Below are 26,002 nucleotides of genomic sequence, written 5' to 3'. Positions count from 1 at the left end.
TCTTGAGTACCCCTCACCTCCAAAAAAAAAAAAAACAAAAAACTCTATGCCTCAGTCATTATAGTCTTGTGGGCATTTGTCATTTTATTTTCTTCAATATACACAACATAAGCACCATCAAACCAAAATTCAAGACAAAAAAACTCATTTATTTTAGCTACTTCCTTAGAAAAAAATTTAAACATACACCTTGATTGATATACCCATACTTTTTTACTGATTACTAACCTAAAAATGCACAAAGTACTTTTCTCCACTCTCCAATTTTTTTTTTAAATAATCTGAAATACTCACGACTCATTTACAGGCACAAAGATGTAATCTTTGTTAAAGATGTTTATGTGACGAGTCCATGTTCTTACTCTCTTATGTCTTCTCTGAGCCATTCTGGGAATAAAAATATAGATATATTTGGTAGAAAAAAATTCAAAATTTAAGATAAGAATAACCATCTTCTTCAAGATACATAATATTTAACAGACTGGAAAATATGCTTTTATTAACATCTGGCTGTTTTTAAATATGACCACTATTTATAAACATAAAATAATGGATAAGAGAAAGGCAGCAATTCATAAAATGCTCTATAGATTCTAAAAGTGTCTGAACAACTGAATATGAACAGCTATACCTATTTATTCTGATATAAAATATTATCATTAAACCTTAACAGAACTGTCTAAATGCTGTATGTGTGATGAGGGAGTTGCTAAAACTTAACCGAAGAGGAGGGGTGAGGTATATATTCTTAAATTTTTAAAGATGAAATTCTTCTCCCTTTATCTCATTTATAAGAATATTATAGGACAAGGAATACCCTGGCAGTTCAGTGGTTAAGGCTTTGCTTTCCAATGCAAGGGATGCAGGTTCAATCCCTGGTCTGGGAGTTAAGATTCCACATGCCTCCTGGCCAAAAAACCAAAACATAAAACAGAAGTAATATTGTAACAAATTCAATAAAGACTTTAAAAATGGTCCACATTAAACAAACAAACAAAAGAACATTATAGGACAATGAGCTAAGCATATGCACCATCCATCTTTTATTTTATTTCTTTGATAAATACTGGATTCTTAAGAATAATGAAAATCACTCACACTGCCCTAAGGGAATTTACAAAATAATGAAGACAGGAAAAACTAAAATATAAGTTTCATAAGGGATACAAATGAATTATGGTGATGGCATCTAAGAAAACCATCAAGAATGAATCCTTTTCATTCACCAAGAATGAATTCCTTTTCTTTATGTCACTAGGGTGTTAAAGAAGGAAGATATCAAACCAAGTTTGGATGTCAAAGAAGGTTCTAGGAAAGGGATGGCATTTCACAGTTGCATAAAGGAGGTTATGGTATGACATCTGGCTCAGTCCCAGGAAGGACCTCTTTTTAGTTAGAAAATTAAACAAACAATGGTTTGTTCTTATATATTTATATACCAAGTAACAGAGTTTTGCTTTATTCCTGGCCATGAGAATATCTAACCAAACTTACGGGAGCAGATGTTGGGAGTAAAATGGAATCTAGAACGGGACAAAAGATGTGGTAGGAATCAGACACTATGCAAAAGAACAACTTTGTAAAATAATGAGTCATATGTTTACCAAGTTTTCTTATTTCAAAGTGATCCAACCATTACAATGATTATAAATAATTATTTTTACCCAGTACAGAATCTCTGTTGTCCATTTTAAAAAATCTTAAAAGAGACAGCTGGTTTTCTTTTGTTTTATGTTGGTGTTTGAAAAATTTCCTGATTATGCTAACCTTACTTCACTGGGAATACATCAGACATTGGATGGAACAAGGATGATAAGAGAGAATATAGGGCCACAATATGGTCTGTTACTCTCTGTTCCTAACTAACTGGAAAATTCTCAATTAAATGTCTAACAGTTTTCTCCCTGTTCAATAACATACATTATTATCTTTTGAGTTCCTAGTATGTTCTCAGAACTGAGCAAAATGTACCAGGTATAGAGTAAATGGCAACCCACTCCAGTACTCTTGCCTGGAGAATCCCATGGAGGGAGGAGTCTGGTAGGCTACAGTCCATGGGGTTGCAAAGAGTCGGACACGACTGAGCGACTTCACTCACTCACTTATAGAGTAAAAGAAAAAACAGATGCGGTCCCTGACCTCACGGAGCTTATATTTTAGAATGAGAAACTGAAAACAAAAACAAACAAACATTAAAATTACCAGAAATAGTTTTAAAATAAACTAAAAAAGTACCAAGAGAGAAAAAAAAAAGTGCCAGAAGAAGAAATTTCCGTCAGAAAACAGCAAAGAGCTTAACGTATTCAAAACCTAACAGGAGGCAGGCTGAGCTGAAGGATGGTAAATGAAGGGAGAGAATGATGTGAGATGAGTTTAGGGAGATGGACAGGAGTGGCTCTTGTTGAATCTCATAAACCACAGTAACAACTGTGTCTATCGTTTAATCTGCTATTTCCTAACATTGATAGCTTGAGCTTCCTGTAGGATTCACTGGCCATCAATTATGGTTTGTATCCCTCGCAAGTTTGTTTCTGGATTCTTTTTTCTTTTTTAAACCAATCTGTGGGGATTCTTTATGTGAATACTAACTATATACACATTGGCCAAGCATTAGTATGAGCATTGGTGTCTGTATGTGTATGTATGTGTTCATGTGTATATGGGTGCGTGTATATGAAGATACGTTATGCATAAGATGCATGTAATATCTATATTACCCTGGAAGAAGGCACTCATCTAACTTAGTTTTGTCTTACGTTTATATATGATCAGGCATATAACATCTAAGTTTTTTCTAATTTTTTAATCAAAAAAAAATTTAAATACAGCAGAATCTACCTTTTCATTTCCTCAGTTTCTAGGTAGGTATGCCAACTGCATAATCTCCACACTGACTAGTGATCTTAACACAAAATGTGGGATTAAGTGTAGGGTGCCAACCATCAATCTCTATACACATAAAATAAGAGAGGAGGGCATGAGAAATGTTAAATATCTAATCTGTTTACTACAGCCTCCCCTTCCATATCTCCCCCTCCATTAACCCTAATTATAAGGAATATTTTCATACTGTGATTTTCTCCTTAGTTGATCCTGGAAGGCCTTGTCTACCAGCACAAATTTCAAACCTATAAAGACACTCAAAATATGGATGACCACACATTCCAGTTTGTATAAGTATAAAACCAACATACACAGGTTGCCTAGTGTAACTATTAATAGAGCCTCCTTTTACTCACTTAAGTGTTCCAATTTAGACCATAAATTATATAGCTGCAATACTATAAATAAGAGAAAGAGCTTGAACTTTGTAATTGGAAAGCTATATCCAACTTCTGATAACTTATCTAACTTTTTTAAGCTTCAGTTCACAACAATGGCCATTTATCTCATAAGACTATTGTAGAATCAAACAATAACCTTCTATTCACTGTCCTGGTTCCAAGCAGGTACTCAATAAATGTTAATAGTCTCTCTATTGCTATTATTTTTCTCCAGTAACACAACAAACTCAGTTTACCCATTTAATCATCTTTTCAGTTGCCTATTACTCCTATTATTTTAAAGGGATGAAACAACTCTCACAGCCATTTTTTTGAAGGCAGTACAGTAAAACAAAAACATCTCTGGACTAACGGTTAAAAGAGAAAGATCTAAATACCATCAGTTCTGTCACTTTATCAGAGTTCTGACAATCTTCACTGGCCTGCTTCCTCATCTGAAAAATGCCTTGTATATCTAAAAGCACTGTTCCGTACAGAAATGTACCTTGTAAAGTGGTAGACAAATGTTTACATTAATTTAAAAAAAAAATAGAAACCCCTAATTTTATCATACACCTACCACACAGATGATCACACAAAGTATTACGGGTGGGGAGAGAGGTGAAATGGCTCTCTGCTCACAACTATTCAAGTTACTGCTAAGATAAAAAAATTACTCCTCTTCTTTTTTGCCTATCCCTAACCACTGCTCAGACCCTGATGCTGGGAAAGATTGAAGGCGGGAGGAGAAGGGGACGACAGAGGATGAGATGGTTGGATGGCATCACTGACTCAATGGACATGAGTCTGGGTAGATTCTGGGAGCTGGTGATGGACAGGGAGGCCTGGCGTGCTACAGTCCATGGGGCTACAGGGGGTCGGACACGGCTGAGTGACTGAACTGAACCACTGCTCTGTAAGTTTTAGAATTAATCAAAAAACTACTTGGACAGAAATTCAGCTAAATTGTGGGGACGTAGTATTTTTTATAATGTTACCTCAGTTTAATTAAACAGTAGTATGTTAGTGAGAGTCCAACCAGGAAACCATAAATCTTCATATATATTTAAGACAGATAAAATGTAATGCAAACTACTGGCTACAGTGGTGACAGAAAAAGTACAAAGCCGCAAACGGCAATCAGTGAGGCACCCAGAGCTGGGCGGAGGAGGAGGACGCTGCACCCAGTGCCGGAGGGGCGAGTGAAGAAGCAGTGGCCCAGACCGAAGTCAGAGCTCTGCCCGTCCAGTGAGAGAAGGGCCCACAAATGAACTAGAATCACTATGAAAATAACTGCCCAGGGCAAAGAGGGTAAGGAAGACACATCCTGACATCGTCTTTCCTTGCCCTCCAACGTCCAACATTCCCAACAGAACGACTGGAAACGCAGCCTGCAAGATGAAGGCTCCCTGTGAGGAGGAGCAGAACAGCAGGAGGGTGAGAAATGCCTTTCAGGACAGACAGGCCCAAGACACGCCCCAGTGGGAACACTGCTCACTCTGGGAAATACAGTAAGAAGCTATTTTGCTAGCAGCATCAAAATAGTAATGCTTTCCTCTTAAAACTTGAGTATGTTGGAAGGCTGACTTACGAAAGATTTGGATTATCTTCTGTTAAATTATTTTCCTTTCTTGTCAAGCATTTGTAGAAAAAGCTACTAAAAATATGACTTCGTTCAACAAGTTCATCTGATGCCTTCTCCAATATAAGATACCTATAAAGTAACAATACCACAAAAGTAAGTTATTTTTAGATTTTACCTGGTTTTCCTCCAATTATTTTATGTGTTCTGAAAGTCTTCATTTACACATCCAATTAGAGTCAAAGCAATCTTGCAGTTTGCTCTGATTTCAGATTTTTTTTTTGTTCTTTAACTATCTTACCTTCAATTAGGATCAATTAAAGCAGAAGTTTTCCATTTTCTCAATAATTTACTTAACACATATTTCTCAAGTTCCTAGTGTGTGCTAAGATACCATATCTATACTAGCAACATTAAATGAGAGCACGGAAAAACAAGTTTCTGCCCCCAGAAAAGTGAGGGTGAAAAGGAAATATTAAATCAGATAACCATACAATCACATATAAAACTGAAACCATGACATTCCTAAATAAATCCAGAGAAATTTTAATAACTCTTGAGACACAACTAGTCGCTAAATCCTTAGTCCATTTCCAAGTAAAACAATTCTTCAACACAAGCTTATATTTCAATGACTTAGTGATTACATCTCTCATATTTAGAGAACTCTGGTGTTGCTAATAGTTTATAAAGGTTCAAAAATGACCTTGTAAGTGTTTTTTTTTTTTTAAAGCATAAAAGACAAACTCAGCTTGAATGTTTTTAATGTGGTCATGCAGAGCATATACTGTGTGACAGGAGACACAACGGATGCCTTTGGGGCGCCCCAAGTGTTCTTTTATCTTAATCTGAGTGATGATGACCTGGGTACATATATATGTGAACACTCATGAGCTGTACACTTAAAATCTGTGCACTTTCCTACTTGAAAGCTATTCATCAATTTTAAAAATAATTAGGAAGCAGTTCAAAAAAACTAACATAGGATCCCCTCTGAAAAGAATTCAAAGAGATACAGGCACTTCAGTGAAAAACAAGTATAGAAAAATACTCTTAGAATCAAATTATAAATAAAATTTTAGTAATTATTTCCAATAAAACATACCAAAATTAACACTAGAGATGATCTAATATAGCTTGCAAAATATAAATTTGACACTACTTAGGGATACAAAATTTAGTAAGATGTAAGATGCTCAACCTTTAGAAGGAAAATCATCGTAATGTCACCAATAACTTTAAAATAAGGCAAAATATTATATGAACCATAAAAGAGATATACCAAAAAAGGTATTATGAGAGTTAATACCTGTTTCATTGGGAAAGGTTTTCAAGAAGGCAACACTTGTGAGGAAGGGGAGTAAAATTTCAAAGGGGAATAAAATGTTAACATGTTAAGATAAAGAGGAGACTATTCCATGAAGCAAAAGTAACAGGGCGTTAAGGCAGAAGAGTGACTAAGGGATGGGCTTTGTTTAGTAGACTGTTTATAACTCAATTTTGCTGGACTATGCAATAGGCACAGGGTTATTAGGAAATGGCAGGAAAGACAGATTAGTGTCATATTATCAACACACTCAAATGCTTCACTGAACTCACTTTGACGGGTAATAAGAAATAAAAATTTCTAATGACATTTGCATTCATGAAGTAGTTTATGAATAATAATGGTGGTAATAATATGCTTAACAGACAGGAAAACAGAGACAGAGGATATAAAAAATTAATTTAGGTATGATAAGTATACTAAAAAGACTGATGACAGAAGAAAGATAAATGAATTTGAGAGACCAAACCTACTACTCAGGCAACTGAGGGTGAAGAGACAATGATAATGGAAACTTCACTTCCAGCCCAGATGGAACAAGAGGGATCAGACTTACACTCCTATCTGAAACAAGCAAAAAATCAAACAAAACACATGGAACAATAGTTCTTAAAACACTGGACATCAGCAACAAACAGTGACCCTTGAGAGATGGTGAGCTCCATAATTGCCTCAGCTTACTGCCTTGATAACATTTCAGATTACAACACAGAAAGGAATAACCCAGGTGAAAGATGGTAGACTCCCTGAGTTTAGGAGATGCTGAGAGTCAGGAAAGGCTAAGGTAGCAAGACTCTGCAGATCAGAATACTGGAAAGGAAAAAGCAGTATAGACAGAAAACTCCAAACATATACAGAGCATCCTCCTCAAGAGTTTAGCAGAATACTGACCACTGCATATACGTAAGGAAGACACTTAAGACTGGAAAAAGAACTATCTGAAAAAAGGAGAGAGAATGGTACCCCAGCACTCCTGCAGATGGCAGGAATACGGCCTGTCACTACGAGCCAGGCTGGAAACCTCACAATTCATGATAAGCTAAGCACAGTATTCAGAAGGGTCTTTCCCCAGTAGTGGGGGTTACTCTGTCGGTCTTACCTAATAAATCTCAAAAAGCAAGAGTTAAAACCAGTGAACCGTTTCCAGATCAGTTCAGTTCAGTCGGTCAGTCATGGCTGACTCTTTGAGATCCCATGGACTACAACACACCAGGCTTCCCTGTCCATCCCAACTCCCAGAGCCTACACAAACTCATGTCCATCGCATTGGTGATGCCATGCAACCATCCCATCCTCTGTCGTCCCCTTCTCCTCCCGCCTACAATCTTTCCCAGCATCAGGGTCTTTTCAAATGAGTCAGCTCTTCGCATGAGGTGGCCAAAGTATTGGAGTTTCAGCTTCAGCATCAGTCCTTCTAATGAACACCCAGGACTGATCTCCTATAGGAAGGACTGGTTGGATCTCCTTGCAGTCCAAGGGACTCTCAAGAGTCTTCTCCAACACCACAGTTCAAAAGCATCAATTTTTCAGTGCTCAGCTTTGTTCACAGTCCAACACTGACATCCATACATGACAACTGGAAAAACCATAGCCTTGACTAGACGGACCTTTGTTGGCAGAGTAATGTCTCTGCTTTTTAATATGCTGTTTAGGTTGTTCATAGCTTTTCTTCTAAGGAGCAAGCATCTTTTAATTTCATGCCTGTAGTCACCATCTTCAGTGATTTTGGAACCCAAAAAATAAAATCTGTCACTGTTTACATTGTTTCCCCATCTATTTCCCATGAAGTGATGGGACCGGATGCCATGATCTGAGTTTTCTCAATGCTGAGTTTTAAGCCAAATTTCTCACTCTCTTCTTTCACTTTCATCAAGAGCTCTTTAGGTCTCTCACTGTTTCCATTGTTTCCCATCTATTTGCCATGAAGTGATGGGACCGGATACCATGATCTTAGTTTTCTGAATGTTGAGCTTTAAGCCAAATTCTTCAGTCTCCTCTTTCACTTTCATTAAGAGGCTCTTTAGTTCCTCTTCACTTTCTGCCATAAGGGTAATATCACCTGCCTATCTGAGGTTATTGATATTTCTCCCGGCAATCTTGATTCCAGCTTGTGCTTCATCCAGCACAGCATTTCGCCGATGTACTCTGCATATAAGTTAAATAAGCAGGGTGACAATATACAGCCTTGACGTACTCCTTTTCTTATTTGGAACCAGTCTGCTGTTCCATGTCCAGTTCTAAATGTTGCTTCTTGACTTGCACACAGAATTCTCACAGGCAGGTCTGTAGGGAGTTTTGGAATCTCAGAAGGCAACATAACCAGGAGAAAAAAAAAGAAAAGAAAACCCACAGAATACAAGCCTAACCGCAACTGTGGAAAAGGAACTTTCCCGCGAAAGGCTCTAACCTAACAACCTAAAGCACAGCCTGGCCTGCTCACAGAACAAAGGACTGAGTGACTACCAAAGGAGAGACAGCTGGCTGCTACAGGCCCCTCCCTGCCTGGAGGCAGAGAGGCAGCCAGCCAGAGCTGGAAGGCAAGGGGCTGCTGCAATCTCAACCCCAGGGATGGCACCTTCCACCAAACTGTGAGCAGGCTCCCAGCTGCTAACCAAGTTTTCCTGAGACCCTGGATGGCTGACAGCCACCAGGAGGGGCGCAGTCTGAGACGGGCTCTCCAGAGGAGACACACGGCACAGCTGAGACAGTGCTCTCGTGGCTCAGCCGGGGAACCAAGCAGCCGGGACCAAGGAGGTGATCAGAACGCACGCCCACCTAGGGCGGTGCTCGGGCCAAGAACCTGGTCGCCGGAGCGCTCAGACCGGCAAAGGGCCCAGAACGCGCGCCCAGCCCACGGAGACGGAGCCAGAACGGTGTCTGAGCGTCTCCTGGGGAGGGACGGACGGGCCAGCGCTGGCCGCCCCAGGGGCGGGGGCTCTGGGTGCAGCAGACCTGGGTGTGGCATAAGCCCCCTTGGAGGGGTCGCCATTAGCCCCACCACAGAGCCGCCAGAACTTACACAGGACTGGGGAACACGCTGGGAGGGCACAAAGAAAACCTGTGTGCACCAGGACGCAGGAGAAAGGAGCAGCGACTCCACCAGAAGCCGGCCCGACATGCCCACGAGTGCCCAAGAGTCTCTGGCGGAGGCGGAGGTCGCTGGTGGCCTGGCAGGGTCGGGAGCTCTGACCACAGCAGCGCATCATGGGACCTTCTGAAGGAGGCATCTTTATCTGCATTACCTCCACCATAGTTTGGCCTCAAGTCAAGCAACAGGGGGGGAACACAGCCTCTCCCATCAACAGAAAACTGGATAATTGGATTAAAGATTTACCAAACACGGCCCCGCCCATCAGAACAAGACCCAGTTTCCCCTCAGTCAGTCTCTACCTTCAGGAAGCTTCCAGAAGCCTCTTACTCTTATCCATCAGAGGGGAGACAGAATGAAAACCACATTCACAGTAAACTAACCAAATGGATCACATGGACCACAGATTTGTCTAGCTCAATGAAGCTATGAGCCATGCCGTGTAGGGACACCCGATATGGATGGGTCATGGTGGAGTTTCCAAATAATCTGTTTCAAAACAAAATTCAAAAATATTTATAGGAACATACCAGCACCCAGTAAAAATATCACCAGACATGCAAAGAAGAAAAAAAAAATTATGACTCATAATGAGAAAGATCAGTCAATTGAAACCAACCCAGAACTGACAAGGATGCTAAATAAGTAGAAAAAGACATTTTAAAAGTTATTATATAATATATTCCATATATTCAAAAAGCTACAGACATGAAAGATATTCTTTAAAAAGGCCCAAATAAAACTTCTAGAAATTCATTCTACAAAGTTCAAGATGAACAGCAGATGGTAACATGAGACTTTTAAGTCTTATCCTTACTAGAATAGGGATAGCACTATTATTAAAATGATAGGGCTGAAATTATATGATGATAATAAATTGATTTGGGAATGGTCAGTGAAATAATCAGGAGGCATCTTGAAAAATAAATGTTAGAAATGTGGGTCTAAGGATATAGTACAAAATGAGGACAAGAGACAAATTATCGCTGCATAAAAGTTTATAAAACCTTTTTATAAATTCATTCAGCTTGGCTATATAAAAAATTTAAAACTATAAGAGAATAGTGATATAGATTTTTTAAATGTTGGTTAACTTTTACAGCGCTTAAGGACACATAAAGAACTATACAGTTGTTTCTTCCTGGTTCCCAAAGTGATCTGTCATTATGTAAGTACTTTCATCAATAATACTATAGTCAAAGCATCAAGTATCACTGACTCAATGGACATGAGTTTGGGCAAAACCTGGGAGATGGTAAGGGACAGAGAAGCCGGGTGGGCTGCAGTCCATGGGGCCGCAAAGAGTTGGACCTGATTTAGTGACTGAACAACAAAATGTCAAAGAAGTATCAATCAACAGCAAGCAAATAACACAAAGAAAAACAAATGGAACAAGAGTTACTCGTCTCAAGTACATAGTATCGGGAAGTAAAGAAATGAAACTGAACTTGCCAACACTAGAAAACTTCCCTAGACGAAATTTTTCAAATTCGAAATTTTAGCAAGTTATTTTCAGCTAGAGCTAAAATACTTCAGAGATATTTACTTTAAGATTTACATCAAAACCTGTAAAACAAATAACAAAATGACACAATCATGCTTCACTGTACTTACTTAAGATAGAAATCAATGATTACATCATTCAGAAACTCTCCTTCTTCTAAGCACTCCAGATCTTCATTAGTTACTCCTAAGCCCCCTTTAGTAGGTGGTGGAGGATATACAATCAACCTTAAAAAATAAAAGTAAAATAGTAATGAAAACTCTAGTCTCAAAGGGATTTGTTCTTTGGGACAATACAGGGCAGTAGTATTCAATGACTAAAATCTTAGGGTAAAAATATTTGACACAATACAATAAACTATATTTTCCTTCCTTCGTTTTCACAAGCTACTGATAGTACTGTCACGGAGTATCTTTGCATTTCCAATCCTTCCCACGTGGGCTAGTCTCAGTTTTTATCTAATCAACAGGTTATCTATCACTGAGGATGTCTCTCTTCTGTAATAATATTTAACTTTCAACAAACTGAAGTAATAAACCATATAAGATTCTCCTATGCTCCAGTTTCCACTTTTAAGTTTGAACACCCAAGACTAAAACAGTCAGCAGGCAAAAACTATCTCCTACTAGTAATGAGTCTATACCAGCTGGACAATGAATAAATAACATGGGAACTTAGGAGGCAAGTTTCCCATAACAACACGCTTACAATATAAAACTTAGGAGAACATAAAGGAAATAAACCATCAGATCACAATCAGAAAAGTGGAAAACAAAATGACAACTAATTAGGCATTTTTTCCTTTGGTACCCTCTCTTAAAGTTCTGAAATAAGAGCAGTTGTGATTTCTGGCTATAATCTTGAAACAGACAGGGTGGTACTCACTGCACAAATATACTCAATAATAAAGGTATAATATGTACTTGTTGAACTAGAAAGATTCCAGAAGGTTAAGAATCAACTGCAATTGATTTAATCTTCATAACCATTGCACCTAAATTAAATAATATGGGAAATTTTTAAGTCATAAAATGATAATAACTATTTAATGGCTATTTCCCTATCCTGTGCTGTCCATTTGTTTTTTAACAGAGAAAAGGAATCATGTAGAGGAATAGAAATTATTCTCAAATGCAAAGACTCCCTTATTCTACTTTATTACCATAAGAAGACACAAAAAAGACCAAATATGATCAAGAAAGTGACTTGTGAAGGGAAGTTCTGATAAACTTCTAAGTACCCGAAATTGAGGCACACTTTAGTAAGCAATTTCTCTTTTCCTATCATATATTCAGATATGGGATATATAATCTTGAAAACCACATACTTCTATTCAAATATTTCCAATAAAGGTTTTGACACATTTGACATCTTGGCTACCATTTCTGACTTCTTAACATAAAACACAAAACTAAGTGAAGTGGCACTGACTTGTTTTCTTGATTATTTCTATTATTAACTGTCAGCAAGAAAGCAAAACTGAAAACATTTGAAAAGGTAAAATACTTAAACTCAGCAACATGAATGAAAACTACTAAAGTGCCCGCCTGTCCCAAACAGGAAATGAGACAGTACGTACTTCTGAACAGGCCCGGTGTGCCTGACCTCGCGCCACTCCTCATCTGGATTCGATGTGATGGACAGTGAGTAGCACCCACTGCTCTGCTTCTGTAGTAAGGTGTAAGTAGGCTTGGCTGTATCTGTGTTTGAGGGCTGACCCAAAACAACAAAAAAAGGCAAAGTAACAGGTCTCCTTATACCCGTACAAATACATATTAACTCTCAAAAGGACAAAGTCAGATGTTAGACTTGTAAGAGAAAATGGGACTAAAAGAAATACACACCAATGAGTTATGTACATACACACACACATATACTCCTACAATTTCTACAAAGATATAATCAAATCAAAATAATACTCTGGAGCAAAACATAATGTACTATGGATCAAAGTTTAACCCGAAGTGTTACTTATAGGTCTGGGTTTTACAATTTTAGAATCTGAAAACAGTGCTGTTCAAAAGAACAAAAGAGGTGATAAGTGATAAGTAGGAATGTTTTTAAAAGACTGATAAGAGTTTATAACAACATAAACTGATGTTTTATTATTAAACGGAAAACTATGATACAAATTTGTATATACAGTGTAATTATCAGGCAAAATTTTTACAATATTATGCAAAAACCAGTGGTGAAGTCTTACACCTTATGTTCCACTAATGTGTCTTTCTACAGACCTTTAAAATAACAGATTAAAATAACCAAACCCACATGTGCGTTTATGTGTGTGTGTGCACACACCCCCATCACAGAAAACTTAAAACACTTTTCTTTCTGGGGGTATTTGGCAGAGATACATAAGCCATAAGTATATTAACAACCTTCTATAAAAATAAATACAGCATTTTAAACCTTACCATTAATTGTGTCAAGATAATCTTAGACTTATAAAAGAATTACAATAAACAAGCCTCTAAGGTGGTGCTAGTGGTAAAGAACCCGCCTGCCAATGCAGGAGACATAAGAGATGTGAGTTCGATCCCTAGGTGGGGAAGATCCCCTGGAGAAGGGCATGGCAACCCACTCCAGTATTCTTGCCTGGAGAATCCCATGGACAGAGGACCTTGGCAAGCTATAGTCCATAGAGTCTCAAAGAGCTGGACATGACTAAAGCGACTTAACATTTAGCAAGCCTCTCACAGATGGCCCTAACACTAACATCTTTTTAAAACCCACAGTACAATTATCAAAACTAAGAAATTAAAGTTGGTATGATACTATAAACTACAGACTTTATTTTGATTTTACTATTTTTTCCACTAACAGATTTCTCTTGTTTCAGGATCCTACAATTCCTTCATCTTTATTTTTCATGACCTCGGTAATTTTTAAGACTGATGGTCAGTTATTTTATAACTGGGCTTGTTTGATTTTTTTCATGATTAGACTGAGGTTATAAAATATTGAGAAAAACAATACAGAAGTGATGTACCCTTGTCCATTCATGATGTGACAGGGACGTTATGTCAATATATTTTATTACTGGTAATGTTAACTTTGATCACTTGGGTTAAAGTGATATCTGTGACACATCTCCACTGTAAAGTAACTATAGTGGTGAAAAAAAGTCACTTCTTTTTCGTAATTAGTATTTAAGGTGAGAGACTAAGATTATGCACGTATCTTGACCTACTTTAAGTTTTCACCCATTAAATTTAGCATCTCTCCATGGATCTTACCTGCAACAATCATAACTATGATTTTTCTAGTGCTGGTTTTATATTTCTCTTGTTCCTTTTACACTTTTTATAACTGCAATATTTTTCTAAGAAAAAACTGTCCCTTCCCACCTTTTATTATTTGTGTTTTCACTCATCCGTTCAGTTAATTACATGTGCCAATATACATTAAAGGGTACATATCTTATTCTCTAGTAGCAATCGCACGCTATCATGACTGATTTTGTTGATCTGTTTCTAGCTGTGGCACTGGGAATTCCTTTAGTTGGTTCCTGTGACCTTTGACAAAGCGCAGCACTCTAACATCATGCTAATTTCAACAAAAGACTTTTTCTCCAACTGCTTCTCTCCCCCTCACTAATTACATTAGTCGTATGCTAACCTGAGACACTGATTTCACCTTCATTTCTTCAGTAGTAGCAGCAGGGAAGGAACAAGCTGAAGCACAGTAGTAATGAATAAAAGAACTTTCTTTTGAAGACAGGTTCTGAAATAAAGGAAGCGCCTGAACCCAAGACAATGGATAAGAAAGCTCTGACTCTCCATTGGTTGTACTTATTTCTGTCATAATGTCTTTCAATTTCAATTCTTCTCTCTGCGAAATAGAACTGTGTAGCTCAAGGAAAATGAACTCAGTCGATTTTGCTATGAAAGAAAAAAAAGAGATTGGTTTTTATCAGTAGTATTATTTTTCAAGGGGATTAAGATTAAAATAATTTGAATATTAATAACAGTAAGGATGGTATATGGCTCAACAAACTATTTTGCATGTTAGTTAATAACCCAGGCAAATTAAATCCCCAAACAACCCATTAGTAACCGAGAACCGAAACTCACAATTTTAGACTCCTACTGCATTAGAATACAAACGCCACATGGTACTGACTGCTGTATCTCCAGTACCTGGCATTTATTAGACGTGAGTAAATATCTGTTAATGATTGAAATATATACATTATATATAAAACAGACAGCCAGTAGAAAGCTGCTACAGAGCATAGGGAGCTCAGCCTGGTGCTCTGTGATGACCTAGAGGGGTGGGATGCGGGGTGGTAGGGATCACCAAGAGGAAGGGGATATGTGTACACTTATGGCTGGTTCACACTGTTGTATGGCAGGAAGAAACATTATATTATAAAACAATTATCCTCCAATTAACATTAAAAATTAATTTAAAAAATATTTGTTAATGAATGCATGAATAAGTACATGACGACTAAACAATTATTTTTCTCTAGCCTTCTCCATATAGCAAATTTGCCCATTAAAATTTTCATTCAAACACTTCCTTCAGAATCATCTTCTTTCATCAGTCATTTCAATAGTGGTTTCAAATGACATTCTCACCTCCCACAATGATGATAAATGGCTTAGGCATTTTCCCCACTCCTCTGCTATTTGATCATAAATTTCCCAAATTAATTTGGAAGCAATCAGGATAACAAAATGAGGAATTTTAAAGATTTAAAATTCAGATCACTACTTAACATCTTTAATATGCAAGGCAGTAGGAGGGGAAAGGTAGAGAGATTAAAGAGATAAAAGAGAAATTTACTCATCTGATTTACCTAATTCCAAATCAGACTCCTTCAGGAGTTGGAAACTAAACAAAGTTGGAAAATATTTCAAGATACAAAATCGGAGAAGGCAATGGCACCCCACTCCAGTACTCTTGCCTGGAAAATCCCATGGACAGAGGAGCCTGGTAGGCTGCAGTCCATGGGGTCGCGAAGAGTCAGACATGACTGAGCAATTTCACTTTCATTTTTCACTTTTATGCATTGGAGAAGGAAATGGCAACCCACTCCACTGTTCTTGCCTGGAGAATCCCAGGGACGGGGTCGCACAGAGTCGGACACGACTGAAGCGACTCAGCAGTAGCAGTATATACCAATAGATAAGTGTTACGGGAGCATTGGAAAAGTATTCAATCCAGTCTTAGAAAAATGATACATAAGTAAGTATACCAAGTTTTCTTTTTTAGAAACTAAAGAAAATCTTGAAGATAAAGACTTCTGTATTTTATTTAACTTTGCCACTGATTAGTTCTGTCATAATTCATTATGAAATAAGGGCAAGAACTCTTAAGACAGGCAGTCGAGGATGTCAACTGACTAAAAGGTAAGGTACTCCTTTTATTTTAGAATATAATTTTAATTGGCTGAGTAAAATTGTAAGGAGAAATTATGAATAAAGTAATTTATCTTAAATAATATCAAGGGATAAATTATTTTTAATTCAGTGAACTTAATTTCAATTCAATGAAATAATTACATTCTACTAAATTATTTTAGAGGAAAATTATTTTATAGGAGTTCTCAAATAATCTTGACATTTAAAAGAAATCTTTTTATACTCACATTGCTGGCTTAATACAGAGTTTTCCAGTTGGGTCTGAATCTCCTGAAGATAACTTGAAGAGACCCAAAGAAAGAGGATAGCATGACTTCTTTTACTGGGATCATCATCTTTATTTTTCCATAATCCAAACCTCTTTAAATGTGTTGTATCCACTAGCAATGAAATCTCGTGCACAGACACTGAAACAAGTAAAAGATAACAAGGTAATAAGTTAATCTGTTTGGGAATACAGCACATGCACTGTATGACTCTTCTTTAACAATATATTTTTCAAAAAGAATTATATGCGAAGTTTTTCAAAAATATTATTTATAGCACATTTCCGTAAACTTGGCTGAAATACCTAAACATTATTATTAGAGTAAAAAAGATCATATAAATTAGAAAGGGCTAAATAATTATTAAATAATAAAAAAAAGTAGGAAGTTGACCTCTCACCACTATATGATCTCAGACTATCTTATCAATGCAGCTAACTAAGCACAGTGTAACTGAGAAAATTATATAATTCTATTTTGGTCAATACTATCAACCAAAATTCCAAATGTTATCATAAGCCACTTAACGCCTATTTTCCTTCTCCTAAAACATTTATCCAAAGATTCTCAAGAGTAATATGAGCTTCTGAAGGGTCTAGCATAACTTTTTTTTGGAGGCACCACAGTTTGCAGGATCTCAATTCCCCCATCAGGGACTAAACCTGGACTACGGCAGTAAAATTAAATTATTTTTATTAAAAAATTTACTTAAGAAATTAAAAGACACTTACTCCTTGGAAGAAAAGGCTATAACCAACCTAGACAGCAATATTAAAAAGCAGAAACATTACTTTGCCAACAAAGGTCCGTTTAGTCAAAACCATGGTTTTTCCAGTGGTTATGTATGGATGTGAGAGTTGGACTATAAAGAAAGCTGAGCACCAAAGAACTGTGGTGGTGGAGAAGACTCTTGAGAACCCCTTGGACTACAAGGAGTTCAAACCAGTCAATCCTATGGGAAATCAGTCCTGAATATTCATTGGAAGGGCTGAAGCTGAAGCTCCAATCATTTGGCCACCTGATGCAAAGAACTGACTCACTGGAAAAGACCCTGATGCCAAGAAAGATTGAAGGCAGGAGGAGGAGGGGACGACAGAGGAAGAGATGGTTGGATGGCATCACTGACTCAATGGACATGAGTGAACAAGCCTCGGGAGTTGGTGAGGAACAGGGAAGCCGGGCACGCTGCAGTCTATGGGGTCACAAAGAGTCGGACACGACTGACGACTGGACTGAACTGAATTGAACGGCAGTGAAAGCCCAGAATCCTAACCACAAAGCAACCAGGCAATTTCTAGGATGAAATCTCTTACAATTTTTCCAGGTTTTACCTCTCAAAATTTCAAGGTAATCACTCTGAATTAACACTTTCTCCCTTTCATTTAGTGAAAAGAATCTCCTCGAGGGATCTTATTTTTTAACTCAAAGAAACAAACAAAACTGGTGTAAAGACGTCCCGAGGTCATCTGGTCCAACTTTGAGAAAACAAGTAGCTGAACTAGGAATACAAATATCAGTTAAGTACAAACCCAAGACTGTTACCTATCTGAAATAAATCTCTTACTACTCCTCCGCCTGGTTTTTCCTGGCACAGTGCTACTCAAAATGCAACATCCTCAGCTTGCAACATTGCCACAGGTGGGGAGGCAATTGGAAATACAGAATTCAGGCCCCACACTGGATATATAGAATCAAAATCAGCACTTCAAGAAAAATAAATAAACAAGAAATAAACAGGTAATCCAGATGAACGTTAAAGTTTGAAAGGGATTTTACAACAAGCATTCAAATACTCATTAACTTGTCATCTTTGTGTTTTCCAAGATAGCCATTCTATTCCTTTTTTATTTCTTTCACATTTCCTCCTTCCTTCCGCTATTCTTTTTCCATTATTCCATTTCTTCAGGTTTTTTCCTTGTTCCCTTTCTGGATTTCTATTTCTCTTCTGTGCCTGCCCATATGCATGCCTGCCTGACTTGCTCTCTTCCTATCCTGTCATGTCTTATTCTAACCTACCTCCCCTCTTCTTTTACTACATACTGGCTCCTTTTTTGTGTGCATGTCTTTTTTTTTTTTAATTGAAATATAGTTGACATATAATATAATGTCAGTTTCAGGATACAACATAGTGATTTGATATTTGCATACATTATGAAATGATTACCATAATAAATTTAACCATCTGTCTCCCTATAAAGTTTATAATATTACTGACCATATTCCTTATATTGAAGATTATATTTCTGGGGCTTATTTATTTTAAATAAATTCATTTTGCCTTATTCACTAAATTTTGCCCAGCTCCCCATCACTCTCCTCTCTGGCAACTAGCTGCTTGTTCTCTTTATATATGAGTGTGCTTCCCATTTGTTTTAAAACAATTTTTGGATTCCACATACAAGTGAGATCATACAGTATTTGTTTTTGTCCGCCTCATTTTGCTAAGCATAGTACCCACTTGGTCCACCCATGGTGTCACAAATGGCAAGACTTCATTTTACAATGGTTGAGCAGTGATCCACATATCTTGCATCTTCTTTATCCATTCATCTATCAACAGACACTTAGGTTGCTTCCACATATGCTTGCTTGGCTACTGTGAATAACCAATGCTGCAGTGAATACTAGGGGTGCATGTACTTTTTCAAAATAGTGTTTTGTTTTCTTAGGGTAAATATCCTGAAGTGAAATTTCTGGGTCACACAGTTCTATTTTTAATTTTTTTACCAACCTCCATAACTATTTTCCATAATGGCTGCATCAATTTACACTCTGAATGTATCCCAACAGTGCAAGAGGGGTTTCCCTTTTCTCTGCATCCTTTCCAACACTTGGCTTCCCTGGTGGCTCAAACGGTAAAGAATCTGCCTGCAATGCAGGAGACCCAGGCTTGATCCCTGGGTCAGGAAGATCCCCTGGAGAAGGGAGTGGCAACCCTCTCCAGTACTCTTGCCTGGAGAATCTCATGGACAGAGGAGTTTGGCAAGCTACAGTCCATGGGGTTGCAAAAAAAGAATCAAACATGACTGAGTAACTAACACTTTGCAACACTTGTTATTAGCCGTCATTGTGATGATGGCCATTCTGACCAGCGTGAGGCGGTTATCTTGCTGTGGTTTGGATTTGCATTTCACTGACAATCAGTGATGTTGAGCATCTTTTCATGTATTTGTATGTCTTTGGAAAAATGTCTGTTCAGGTCCTCTGCCCACTTTTTAATCAGGTTGCTTGTTTCACTGATGTTGAACTGTATGCATTCTTTATATATTTTGGATATGAACCCTTTATCAAATATATGATTTTCAAATATCTTCTCCCATGCTGTATACCTGAAATTAATATGTTGCATGTCATTTATATCTTTATTTTTAAAAAAGAATTTGAGAGGTGGCTCTGTTGCACAGATGTTTATCTACAGATTACAGCACTATCTTTTATGAAATCTTCTTTTGAACCACAGGTCTTTGTTTCTCCTAAATAGCTAGTGTTACATTGTTCCATAATAACTTATTAAAATTTCCTAATTAAAAATATCCGGGTGTATATACACACACACACATATACGTATTCTTATATATTACATGTGCCTTATACATTCTTACTACTTATAGTAGCTTCCTAATCATTAGATTTATTATTATAACACATAGTTGTGGATTCTGTACACAGGCATATGGGGGGAGTCCAGCTAAAGTTACTTCAATCTCGTCTTCAGTCTTGGAACCCAGGATTCTTCTTCCCCAGTTCATTTCTGAAGTCTATCTGTATATACTTTTCTTGCTCATTCTTTTCATAATTTATTCTCTAGAGAGACTGTTCTCTGTTGCTTATTATTTGTTCTCTTGGTGTTGTTTATTCTGAAAGGTTTTTACTTGGGAAGAGAATGAGAAAACTCAGTCTCCACAAATCACAGGTACATTTTCTAATCTACTTTGTATTTTATCTAATCCATTAGATAAAAGTGTACTTTATCTACTTTTTCTAATCCACAGGTACTTCATCTAATCTATTAGATAACAAATGGTATAAATGCTCTCTCTCAATCCCTATGCAAAGCCATTTACATGGTTGTGTGCAACACTAAAAATTTTCTTCATTCTTTACTTATATTTTCATCCATTTTTATATATCAAAACTCTCACTATAAAAACTATTTTTCTTATCCCTTAATATTACTTGAAGTGATTAAAATAATATACCATTTTAAGTGTTACAAAATATTTTAACTCCTTTGGAAGCTACTAAAATAGTGTTAGGTTGAAACACATTATTAATCTTACATTTACGCAAATTCTACAGTGGAAAAAAGTATGAAAAACTAGTTGCAGAAATACTTCCGAATTTTTGCTGACCAGTTATTTTATACTCAAAATGACAGTGAAAAGAGGTCATAAGACAATGATAGCTTACCTTGAAATGGGATCTTAATATACTTTGTTGTGAACTAAAGAAAAAACAAAAAAGCAAAACAGGAGTTACCACCTGAAATGTGTTACTATTCAAATTTTTCAAAAAAATTTTTCTTCTTTAAACCACAAGTAGGTAATCAAAGTCTATGTACTAAAAGTCATAAGTCTTTTCCTCAATAAACTAAGAAGATATTTCACTGTGAAGACTCAGTTTTACAGAAATTTAAGAACCCTGTGCAAGGAATTTAATTCTCAATATGCTCGTTTATAAAACCAGTAAGACTATACTTAATATATTTTCAAAATATTTCCAGAATATATAAGGAAGAAATAAGATAGAGTCCAAAAGAAACTGCCAAGAGACCTCAGAGTATCAGTGATTTTGGTTAATTAACTACAAAGCAGAATTTGATTCTTATCCTTGCTGACATTCCCAGCATTCATTTTTCTTTGTTTCATGTTATAAATTTCCTTCTGATTGAGGATTCAGCAAGGTTCCTGCTCATTCCACTACATCTGTGCCAAGACACTAAATTTTCTCTAGGTATCTTTTGTATATATCTGATCTCCTTAATTGTTGATTTTATAATAAACTTTCAAGAGCTGTGGAGCACCTAAATCTTACGTGTACCATCTAAAATAGAGGTCCCTTCAAGTCAGTCAAATTAATTCATGCCTATTGATTTGTTACTTGGTTAGGTTTCCCTTTTGATCAATACATTTATGAAACTCTTGACCAAATCAGGGATATAGTCTGTGAGCAGAAAACAAAATTAAAAATGGTCTTGGTACATGAGTACCTAAATTAACTACCAACAAAGTTCCAAATAAGTAGCAAACAGTGCTTGGTGAAACCGCAGGTTTACTATGACTCTTATTTTTTTCTAATTTAAAATTCTTTTCATGCTGTAGTTCCCCAAATATGAAACTCACATATCATAGTGTAAGTTAGCCACTAAAGCAAAATTTGAGGAAAAGGACAAATGGGGTTCAAATGTTGCCTCTCTTATCCCTACTACTTTTTATAAACAGTAAGTAGGTAAACTTAGGCAACTTACTGAACCTCTCAGCTTTAGGTCAGAACCTTAATCAAGAGGAGCTATTATCATTAGACTCTAGCATCTGATTCGGTATGTTATCTACTCTGATTTAGTCAAATACATCTTATTACTATGTCACTTTCCTATAACTGCTGTATATTTCGTGTATATACCCCTTGCTAAATTCTTTCTGACATATTTCACTGGGTCGTTAATCTCCTAAAATATATCTTAGCAACTGTAAACAATGAGCTACAGAAAATGAATATAAGAAGTGTTTGCTATTAAGATTTTACAGTCATTACTATGAAATTATGAATTAGAAGTACTGCATCTATATATCTGGCTGCTGCTTTCTAGATTATTGTTTCATTCTCCCACCATAAGCAACCTTGTCCTATCAAAACTTTCAACTTGGCAATAATTACATACTCATTTCGCCTTTTTCGATGACTAAGCCAATATGCAACCTTCCCAAAGCCAAAGCCCTGTATGCAGCAAAAAACGGAATCCCTAGTTAAGAAATCAGAAAGATGTTTTTGTGGCAATAAGGTAACCCCAAGTTCTCTGAAATCATACCATATCTATTTAAACTTAAAAATAAAGCTGAACATAAGAGATTTTTTTGTAACTTTTAACAACAGCCAGTATAGTTTTTTTAATATAATATACACTTAATAAACATTTTTCCTATTATTAACAAAGACCTAAAAAATTAAGTGTGCAGCATTTTCTACTGAAGCATTCTCAACACTAAAAAAGAAAAAAAAAGGCGATAATAACTTAAATGTACCACTCTAAAATAATGGCTCTAACTTATATAAGAGTTTCCCACTACAGGTATTTCTCCAGTGCAGCCCAACTGTAACTGTCATGACAGAGAACAGCATTTCCAGTGTCCATAACAATAACCAGCAGATACTCATTAAAGATCTGGAAAATGACTAAGTTTAATTCTCTAATATACTATCCCCTCTCCAATAGTAAGAAGTTCTTTACCTATAAGTTATATAGAGTATGATAAACTCTGTCTGAACAAGAATATATATTGTCTTATGAAAAGCTTGAAACTTTTAAGACTTTTACCCTTTTCCTGTTTTATGTTACTCATTATATTTTTCAACTTTAAAACTTCCTACAATCCCTCCATAGTAACATAACTGTTTTAATTTTTGAAGAATTCCTCTCAACCTTTCTTCACACACATATATTTTACCTGCATATATTTACTTTAATTTACAAAACCACATTGCTATAATCAGACATTTAAGATTTTTTGTTTTAATTAAAGTCTGCATTCCAATAGACATGAGACAAATTTTTAAGATCTGCTTATGACATTTATTGAATATCTGTAGTCCTATATTACTTGTAATAGCAAAACACTGGGGACAACTGCAGTGTGCAACAGTCAGGAATTCAGGACAATCCAATTATTCCAAAATAGGTAGGTGAATTAATTTAATGTGACTAGGGTAAGTTAGAAAACAGTATGCAGAATGGACTGCTCTGGTGGCTCAGCGAGAGAGAACCCGCCTGCCAGTGCAGGAGATGCAGGTTCAGCCCCTGAGTCAGGAAGAGCCCCTGGAGAAGGAAATGGCAACCCACTCCAGTATTCTTCCCTGCGAAATCCCATGGGTAAAGGAGTCTGGCCGGCTACAGTCCATGGGGTCACAAAAGAATCAACTAAACAACAATATACAATGCTGCATCCTTTGGCTTTAAATGTATACAGTTAATATGAAGAATATAGAATGATGTAGAATTAACAGTAATTATCTCTGGATAAGCAAGATTACAGGTACTCTTCAAATTGTTCCTTTATTCATTTGTGGGCTTCCCTGGTGGCTCAATGGGTAAAGAATCCATCCGCCTGCACGGTGAGAGGCCTGGGTTTGATCCCTGGTTTGGAAAGATCCCCTGGAGAAAGGAAAGGCCGCCCACTCCAGTATTCTGGCCTATACAATTCCAAGGACTGTACAGTCCATGGGGTGGCAAAGAGTTGGACACAACTGAGTGACTTTCACTTTATTCATTTGTAGTTTTTTGCTTGGTTTTGATTTTTGCCCATAACAAGTCTACCTGAGTGTATAATAGCATAATTAAAACATTAATTAATGAAAACCCACTGAGGAATATTTATATTAAATAATCCTCCCTTAGCTAATCAGTTACCATAACATATTTAGGTTACCCAATTTTTGGCCATTACAAAGAATTCTACAGAAAAAACTGGTCAAACCTGAATTTTAAATGAAAAAGCTAAAAAGTAGGGGGGAAAATTAAGGAAAAGTGAACAAAATTTCTTTTTTTTTTTTATTAGTTGGAGGACAAAATTTCTTAAAGTAATTTAAAAAATCATCTTAGAAAAAAAAATCATCTTAGGCATAACAAAAGCATTAATATCTGAAAATTAGTGATCAGAGAAGATACATTTTAAACAGAATTTGCTGTGATGCTTCCAATCAAAGCAATTTTAACTATATCATAAGCTACCATTATTATGGGTACTTCCCAGAACTTGTACGTGTTTACTCTGCTGAGATAATAGAGTACATGGTACATGGTCGCCAAGTAAACATCGACTTCATGTCTTAAATCATATGCTGTCCTCTCTGTGGCATGTTCCCTGACTGCTCCAGGCAGAGGAGAGCAGAGATCATGTCTTAACATTTTTATATTCCCTGCCCTATCTATAACACAGTGAGATACTGATAAACCTTCTAGGAAAATACTTGAATTATAATTTGATATGGTCAATTCAACTAATGTTTATAAGTGCCTATTTAAGAATGAGCCATTTATGTAAAGTATAAGCGGAAGTAAAAGTATGGCTCTTCATCACAAGATGCTTAAAGTCTAATAGAGAGATCTAGGCAAGAATACAAACAAAAACACAAAGAATAAATCTTACAACAGATGTACAAACAAACTGCTATAAGTACACAGTAAAAGGAGAAGTTAATTCTGGTTAGGAAGAAGAAATCAGGAAAGGTTTTCTGGAACAGGAGAAAGATAAGCCTTAAAATAATTTAACAGGTAGAAAAGTAGTGAGACAATAAAGAGAACTGAGCAAAATCCAGTATGGCTTTCACATAAAATGTGAGGCATTAATACTGAAAAAAAAGGGAAAAATAGGAGGAACTATTCCTGGATATCCTGAAATAACAAGTTTAGGAATTTGGAGAACTCTGTTGTCGTTCAGACACTCAGTCACGTCCAACTCTTTGTGACCCCATAGACAGCAGCGTGCCAGGCTTCCCTCTCCTTCACCATCTCCCAGAGCTTACTCAAACTTACGTTCATGGAGTTGGTGATGCCATCCAACCATCTCTTCCTCTGTCGTTCCCTTCTCCTCCTGTCTTCAATCTTTCCCAGCACTAGGGTCTTTTCTATTGAGTCAGTTCTTTGCATCAGGGGGCCAAAGTACCGAAGCTTCAGCTTCAACATCAGTCCTTCCAATGAATATTCAGGATTGATTTCCTTTAGAATTGACCGGTTTGATCTCCTTGCAGTCCAAGGGACTCTCAAGAGTCTTCTCCAATACCACAGTTCAAAAGCATCGGTTCTTCAGCACTCAGCCTTCAGCACTCACGTCCATACGTGACTACTGGAAAAACCATAGTTTTGACTATATGGACCTTTGTTGACAAAGCAATGTCTGTTTTTTAATATGCTGTCTACGTTTGTCATAGCTTTTCTTCCAACATGCAAGCATCTTTCTATTTCATGGCTCTAGTCACCATCTGCAGTGATTTTGGAGCCCAAAAAAATAAAGTCTCTCACTGTTTCCCCATCTATTTGCCATGAAGTGATGGGGCCAGATGCCATGATCTTAGTTTTTCTAATGCTGAATTGTAAACCAGTTTTTTCACTCTCCTCTTTCACCTTCATCAAAAGGCTCTTTAATTCCTCTTCACTTTCTGCCATAAGGGTGGTACCATCTGCATATGTGAGGTTATTGATATTTCTCGCAGCAATCTTGATTCCAATTTCGATTCCAGCGGTTTGAATCCAGAAGATTCTTGCTTCATCCAGCCCTGTATTTCACAGGGGAGCCAGGAGGGCTGCAGTCCGTGGGGCCACAAAGAGTCAGACACGACTAAGCAACTAAGCGAAGCGCAGAACTCTGCACTAAGTGAAATAAGCAG

General features: G+C 36.9%; 1 protein-coding gene across 5 annotated transcripts in view; it reads right to left on the bottom strand.

Annotated features, from left to right (window-relative positions):
* Positions 1 to 26,002, bottom strand: part of SENP7 (SUMO specific peptidase 7) — a 152,896-nt gene that overhangs the window by 9,370 nt on the left and 117,524 nt on the right. For 3 of the 5 annotated variants that reach the window (XM_065913549.1, XM_065913551.1, XM_065913552.1), the window contains 7 exons: positions 20,813 to 20,846; positions 16,364 to 16,543; positions 14,386 to 14,648; positions 12,344 to 12,477; positions 10,875 to 10,991; positions 4,855 to 4,977; positions 295 to 387 (listed from right to left, as the gene is read on the bottom strand). In XM_065913549.1, coding sequence (XP_065769621.1) covers positions 295 to 387; positions 4,855 to 4,977; positions 10,875 to 10,991; positions 12,344 to 12,477; positions 14,386 to 14,648; positions 16,364 to 16,543; positions 20,813 to 20,846 — 944 coding nt within the window. The remainder of the gene's footprint in view (positions 1 to 294; positions 388 to 4,854; positions 4,978 to 10,874; positions 10,992 to 12,343; positions 12,478 to 14,385; positions 14,649 to 16,363; positions 16,544 to 20,812; positions 20,847 to 26,002) is intronic. The other 2 variants (XM_065913550.1, XM_065913553.1) reach the window with 2 other exon arrangements.

Source organism: Muntiacus reevesi, chromosome 21 (genome assembly GCF_963930625.1).
Source record: "Muntiacus reevesi chromosome 21, mMunRee1.1, whole genome shotgun sequence".
Classification (NCBI taxonomy): Eukaryota; Metazoa; Chordata; class Mammalia; order Artiodactyla; family Cervidae; genus Muntiacus; species Muntiacus reevesi.
This window is presented reverse-complemented; position numbering and strand designations above follow the sequence as displayed.